The sequence below is a fragment of the Tetrahymena thermophila genome (assembly GCF_000189635.1).
Source record: "Tetrahymena thermophila SB210 genomic scaffold scf_8254744, whole genome shotgun sequence".
NCBI classification, from domain to species: domain Eukaryota; phylum Ciliophora; class Oligohymenophorea; order Hymenostomatida; family Tetrahymenidae; genus Tetrahymena; species Tetrahymena thermophila.
Window position 1 is genome coordinate 1 of NW_002476506.1, and position 7,677 is coordinate 7,677.

Below are 7,677 nucleotides of genomic sequence, written 5' to 3' on the forward strand. Positions count from 1 at the left end.
TTTTATAATTTTTTCCTTCTAATTAAATATTTAATGATATATCTTTTCTTCAATATTTAAAAAGTGGCAATCAAATTGGTGATGAAGGTGCATCAGGCTTAGGTTCTGGTTTAGCAAAATTTACTAATCTCTCAAATTTGACACTTAATCTTGAGTAAAAACAGTTTATTTGTTTTGGATTGTGATATTTTTAATTATATAAACTAATTAAAAACAATAAAGCTCTTTTTTCTTTTTCTTTTTATAGTGCTAGCTTTTTTTTTTTGTTTTTTCTTTGTTAATTTAAAAATTCATCATTTTATTTTCAACTTTTGCTTTTATTTTTAATTAACTAATCTTATTATTTCATATTTTTCTTCATTGTTTCCTTCTAATTAAATATTTAATGATATATCTTTTCTTCAATATTTAAAAAGTGGCAATCAAATAGGTGATGAAGGTGCATCAGGCTTAGGTTCTGGTTTAGCAAAATGCATTAATCTCTCAAATTTGACACTTTAACTTTAGTAAAAACAGTTTATTTGTTTTGAATTGTGATATTTTTAATTATATAAACTAATTAAAAATAATAAAGCTCTTTTTTCTTTTTCTTTTTATAGTGCTTGCTTTTTTTTTGTTTTTTCTTTGTTAATTTAAAAATTTATCATTTTATTTTCAACTTTTGCTTTTATTTTTAATTAACTAATCTTATTATTTCATATTTTTCTTCATTTTTTCCTTCTAATTAAATATTTAATGATATATCTTTTCTTCAATATTTAAAAAGTAGGAATCAAATTGGTGATGAAGGTGCATCAGGCTTAGGTTCTGGTTTAGCAAAATTTACTAATCTCTCAAATTTGACACTTAATCTTGAGTAAAAACAGTTTATTTGTTTTGGATTGTGATATTTTTAATTATATAAACTAATTAAAAACAATAAAGCTCTTTTTTCTTTTTCTTTTTATAGTGCTTGCTTTTTTTTTGTTTTTTCTTTGTTAATTTAAAAATTCTTCATTTTATTTTCAACTTTTGCTTTTATTTTTAATTAACTAATCTTATTATTTCATATTTTTTAATAATTTTTTCCTTCTAATTAAATATTTAATGATATATCTTTTCTTCAATATTTAAAAAGTGGCAATCAAATTGGTGATGAAGGTGCATCAGGCTTAGGTTCTGGTTTAGCAAAATTTACTAATCTCTCAAATTTGACACTTAATCTTGAGTAAAAACAGTTTATTTGTTTTGGATTGTGATATTTTAAATTATAAAACTAATTAAAAACAATAAAGCTCTTTTTTCTTTTTATTGTGCTTGATTTTTTTTTGTTTTTTCTTTGTTAATTTAAAAATTAATCATTTTATTTTCAACTTTTGCTTTTATTTTTAATTAACTAATCTTAATATTTCATATTTTTTAATAATTTTTTCCTTCTAATTAACTATTTAATGATATTTCTTTTCTTCAATATTTAAAAAGTGACAATCATATTGGTGATAAAGGTGTATCAGGCTTAGGTTCTGGTTTAGCAAAATGCATTAATCTCTCAAATTTGACACTTAACCTTAAGTAAAAACAGTTTATTTGTTTTGGATTGTGATATTTTAAATAATAAAACTAATTAAAAACAATAAAGCTCTTTTTTCTTTTTATTGTGCTTGATTTTTTTTTGTTTTTTCTTTGTTAATTTAAAAATTCATCATTTTATTTTCAACTTTTGCTTTTATTTTTAATTAACTAATCTTAATATTTCATATTTTTTAATAATTTTTTCCTTCTAATTAACTATTTAATGATATTTCTTTTCTTCAATATTTAAAAAGTGACAATCAAATAGGTGATGAAGGTGCATCAGGCTTAGGTTCTGGTTTAGCAAAATGCATTAATCTCTCAAATTTGACACTTTAACTTTAGTAAAAACAGTTTATTTGTTTTGAATTGTGATATTTTTAATTATATAAACTAATTAAAAACAATAAAGCTCTTTTTTCTTTTTCTTTTTATAGTGCTTGCTTTTTTTTTGTTTTTTCTTTTTTAATTTAAAAATTCATCATTTTATTTTCAACTTTTGCTTTTATTTTTAATTAACTAATCTTATTATTTCATATTTTTCTTCATTGTTTCCTTCTAATTAAATATTTAATGATATATCTTTTCTTCAATATTTAAAAAGTGGCAATCAAATTGGTGATGAAGGTGCATCAGGCTTAGGTTCTGGTTTAGCAAAATGCATTAATCTCTCAAATTTGACACTTTAACTTTAGTAAAAACAGTTTATTTGTTTTGGATTGTGATATTTTTAATTATATAAACTAATTAAAAACAATAAAGCTCTTTTTTCTTTTTCTTTTTATAGTGCTTGCTTTTTTTTTGTTTTTTCTTTGTTAATTTAAAAATTCATCATTTTATTTTCAACTTTTGCTTTTATTTTTAATTAACTAATCTTAATATTTCATATTTTTCTTCATTTTTTCCTTCTAATTAAATATTTAATGATATATCTTTTCTTCAATATTTAAAAAGTGGCAATAAAATTGGTTATGAAGGTGCATCAGGCTTAGGTTCTGGTTTAGCAAAATGCATTAATCTCTCAAATTTGACACTTTAACTTTAGTAAAAACAGTTTATTTATTTTGAATTGTGATATTTTTAATTCTTTGTTAACCCCTTATAGTCTGGGGAGCTAACTTTTGAATGTTTATGAATTTTATAAAATTCTGTGTTTATATGAAAATAATTAATAATTTTGGTTTCTTTATTTTAAAGGTGAAAAAGTCCCCCAGTCGAAAGGGTTAATTTAAAAACTCATCATTTTAATTTCAACTTTTGCTTTTATTATTAATTAATTAATCTTATTATTTCATATTTTTTAATAATTTTTTACTTCTAATTAACTATTTAATGATATATCTTTTCTTCAATATTTAAAAAGTTGCAATCAAATTGGTTATGAAGGTGCATCAGGCTTAGGTTGTGCTTTAGCAAAATGCATTAATCTCTCAAATTTGACACTTGACCTTTTGTAAAAACAGTTTATTTGTTTTGGATTGTGATATTTTTAATTATAAAAACTAATTAAAAACAATAAAGCTCTTTTTTCTTTTTCTTTTTATTGAGCTTGCTTTTTTTTGTTTTTTCTTTGTTAATTTAAAAATTCATCATTTTATTTTCAACTTTTGCTTTTATTTTTAATTAACTAATATTAATATTTCATATTTTTTAATAATTTTTTCCTTCTAATTAACTATTTAATGATATATCTTTTCTTCAATATTTAAAAAGTGGTAATTAAATTGGTGATGAAGGTGCATCAAGCTTAGGTTGTGCTTTAGCAAAATGCATTAATCTCTCAAATTTGGCACTTAATCTTCGGTAAAAACAGTTTATTTGTTTTGGATTGTGATATTTTTAATTATAAAAACTAATTAAAAACAATAAAGCTCTTTTTTCTTTTTCTTTTTATTGTGCTTGCTTTTTTTTTTGTTTTTTCTTTGTTAATTTAAAAATTCATCATTTTATTTTCAACTTTTGTTTTTTATATTAATTAATTAATCTTATTATTTCATATTTTTCTTCATATTTTCCTCCTAATTAACAATTTAATGATATTTTTTTCTTCAATATTTCAAAAGTGGTAATTAAATTGGTGATGAAGGTGCATCAGGCTTAGGTTCTGGTTTAGCAAAATGCATTAGTCTCTCAAATTTGACACTTAGTCTTTGGTAAAAACAGTTTATTTGTTTTGGATTGTGATATTTTTTATTATAAAAACTAATTAAAAACAATAAAGCTCTTTAAATTTATCTGATAGCTTTTATTTATTTTATTTTTTTATCTTTTTTATTCCACTAATATTATTTTATTTATTAATTTAAAGAATAATTTTTAATTTTAAAGTTTATTCTATTTGATATTTATTTTAAAATTTACACAAATTTATTTTAAAATTTTTAGCAATTTGAATAAATCATAAAAACCCAAAGTAATAAGCAAGTGTCTTAAATTAAAAAGATTAGTTGTCTTTAATTACTATTGATAAATAGCTGGCGAAAAAAGGATGAATAAATATTAAATGTTTGAATAATATTATATATTTTATTTATTAATATTTTGAAAAAGTGTTTTTAACCTAAAATAAAAATAGATTGATAAATAGATTTTATTATTGATTTTATATTTATAAATATGACTCTTATTTTTGTAAATAAATAAATTATTTATTTATAAAAAATAAAAAAATTAAATCCTCTTATTAAAAATTTATAAAATATTTTATTATAAAAAAAATTCAGTATGCCTACCTACTTTCATATATATATTTCGTAAAAATGATTTTAAATTTTTTAAAACATGTATAATCATAAATTTATATATTTATTTTAATAATTCTTTTTACAGATATTAATTAAATTACTTAAGCGCTTCCAAGATTACTATTCTTGCGGTAGCACTACCACAAGTATTTTAATCCTGGAAGCGCTATAAATTATTAATTAATTATAATTCTATTATAATTTAAATAAATTAGATTTTTTAATAAATAAATAGATAAATAAAAAATAAATTTCATAATAGGTGGCAGGCAAACCATGAAATTTTAGTATGGCATCATGCTATAATTAGAGATATTATAAATATTCCTAAAATTACAGAGATAAAACAAACATAAAAATCTGCTTATAAACATTATTTTAATAATATTTAAGAACATTAACTACTAGGTTTTTTTCAAATATGACTAAGTAAATAACCAGCCGTCTCTAATTCCTGCTATATTTATTTTTAAGTATATGTTTTAAATACAAATATTAAGTTTAAAAAGTGAATGTTAAATTAATTTTTCTGTGATATCTATCTCTTCATAAAACCAAATTTATAAATTAATATTTGATAATTAATTAATTTTTTTTTATTTGTTCTTTTTATCCATTTATAATTAATCAAATTTCATAAGTTGCTATTCAATATCTTTGAAAAGAAAAATAAATGATATAATAGATTAAAGCATATTTGGAATTAGAAGAAGTAATTATTAATTTTTTTATTAATATATTTTAAATTTATATAAATTAATAAAAAAAGTTTTTAAGCTCTTCACTTTTATCTCATTAGGTTCTCCATATTGATTTTAAGTATATTTAATTAAAAAATATTGTTTTTATTATTATTTATATTTTTTGTATATTAAATTTTCAATTTTTTTAAATAAATAATTTTTATAAAAGAAATTATCATCATCATTATTTATTTATTGATTTTTATTAAAAATAAAATTTTTTAGCTATTTTAACTTAATTTTCATTTAAATTTTTAATTATTTATTTATTATTCATTTTTTATTATTTGATATTTTTTCTTCATTTTTGCTATTAAAACTTACAATTAATAAAAGCTATTTATTTGTTTGATATTGTAATATTTTTAATTATAAAAGTTAATTTAAAACATTAATGTTCTTTTAATTTATTTGATTTGTTTTCCTTTTTCTTTTTATTATGATTTCTTATTTTTTCATTCTTTGTTAATTTTTTTATTAATCTTATTATTTCTTCATTTTTTCCTTCTAATTAACCATAGTGAAATACCTATTTAATTTCATTCTAAATAACATTATAAATAAAGCTAATTTTTAGAAAGCATAAAATATCATTTTTTTTGAAAAAAATAAATTTTGAAAACCTAGTTCATATTTTTTAATAATTTTTTCCTTCTAATTAAATATTTAATGATATATCTTTTCTTCAATATTTAAAAAGTTGCAATAAAATTGGTTATGAAGGTGCATCAGGCTTATTTTCTGGTTTAGCAAAATGCACTAATCTCTCAAATTTGACACTTGACCTTGGGTAAAAACAGTTTATTTGTTTTGGATTGTGATATTTTTAATTATATAAACTAATTAAAAACAATAAAGCTCTTTTTTCTTTTTCTTTTTATCGTGCTTGCTTTTTTTTGTTTTTTCTTTGTTAATTTAAAAATTCATCATTTTATTTTCAACTTTTGCTTTTATTTTTAATTAACTAATCTTATTATTATTATTTTTCTTCATTTTTTCTTTCTAATTAACTATTTAATGATATATCTTTTCTTCAATATTTAAAAAGTTGGAATGAAATTGGTGATGAAGATGCATCAGGCTTAGGTTCTGGTTTAGCAAAATGCATTAATCTCTCAAATTTGACACTTAACCTTGGGTAAAAACAGTTTATATGTTTTGGATTATGATATTTTTAATTATAAAACTAATTAAAAACAATAAAGCTCTTTTTTCTTTTTCTTTTTATCGTGCTTGCTTTTTTTTTGTTTTTTCTTTGTTAATTTAAAAATTCATCATTTTATTTTCAACTTTTGCTTTTATTTTTAATTAACTAATCTTAATATCTTTTCTTCAATATTTAAAAAGTGAAAATTAAATTGGTGCAATGGGTGCATCAGGCTTAGGTTCTGGTTTAGCAAAATGCATTAATCTCTCAAAATTTGATACTTTACCTTTTGTAAAAACAGTTTATTTGTTTTGGATTGTGATATTTTTAATTATATAAACTAATTAAAAACAATAAAGCTCTTTTTTCTTTTTCTTTTTATTGCGCTTGCTTTTTTTTGTTTTTTCTTTGTTAATTTAAAAATTCCTCATTTTATTTTCAACTTTTGCTTTTATTTTTAATTAACTAATCTTAATATTTCATATTTTTTAATAATTTTTTCCTTCTAATTAAATATTTAATGATATATCTTTTCTTCAATATTTAAAAAGTGATAATCAAATTGGTGATGAAGGTGCATCAGGCTTAGGTTTTGCTTTGGCAAAATGCATTAATCTCTCAAATTTGACACTTAAATTTGGGTAAAAACAGTTTATTTGTTTTGGATTGTGATATTTTTAATTATATAAACTAATTAAAAACAATAAAGCTCTTTTTTCTTTTTCTTTTTATCGTGCTTGCTTTTTTTTTGTTTTTTCTTTGTTAATTTAAAAATTCATCATTTTATTTTCAACTTTTGCTTTTATTTTTAATTAACTAATCTTATTATTATTATTTTTCTTCATTTTTTCCTTCTAATTAATTCTTTAATGATATATCTTTTCTTCAATATTTCAAAAGTGGCAATCAAATTGGTGATAGAATAGAATAGAAATACTCGCACATATAAATGCACTCAGAATATATCTTAAAAAAATATTAATTTATGTTAGTTATATATAATTTTATTTAAGAATTTTAAAAATAGTTTTATTTATTTTGTTAATTTTTCTTTTAACCTCTCATACTTAGAAGTGCACTTTTAATTTAAAAATTTATAAAATATTTTATTATAAAAAAAATTAAGTATGCCTACCTACTTTCATATATATATTTCGTAAAAATGATTTTAAATTTTTTAAAACATGTATAATCATAAATTTATATATTTATTTTAATAATTCTTTTTACAAATATTAATTAAATTACTTAAGCGCTTCCAAGTGAAATTTTTGTATGGCATCATGCTATAATTAGAGATATTATAAATATTCCTAAAATTACAGAGATAAAACAAACATAAAAATCTACTTATAAACATTATTTTAATAATATTTAAGAACATTAACTACTAGGTTTTTTTCAAATATGACTAAATAAATAACTGGCCGTCTCTAATTTCTGCTATATTTATTTTTAAGTATATGTTTTAAATACAAATATTAAGTTTAAA

The 7,677-nt window shown here is 19.3% G+C and overlaps 1 protein-coding gene across 1 annotated transcript; it reads left to right on the forward strand. All coding sequences in view use genetic code 6, as the record gives it.

The window, feature by feature from the left end:
- Nucleotides 1-416: 416 nt before the first annotated feature.
- TTHERM_002653382 (cyclic nucleotide-binding domain protein) lies at nt 417-6,476 on the forward strand (the record flags this gene model as incomplete). Its single annotated transcript, XM_012796375.1, has 13 exons — nt 417-506; nt 767-856; nt 1,118-1,207; nt 1,462-1,551; nt 1,806-1,895; nt 2,156-2,245; nt 2,506-2,595; nt 2,915-3,004; nt 3,265-3,354; nt 3,615-3,704; nt 5,739-5,828; nt 6,087-6,176; nt 6,386-6,476. Coding segments are annotated over 13 exons (1,171 nt in total), but the record flags the coding sequence as incomplete, so codon positions are not given.
- Nucleotides 6,477-7,677: the final 1,201 nt, after the last annotated feature.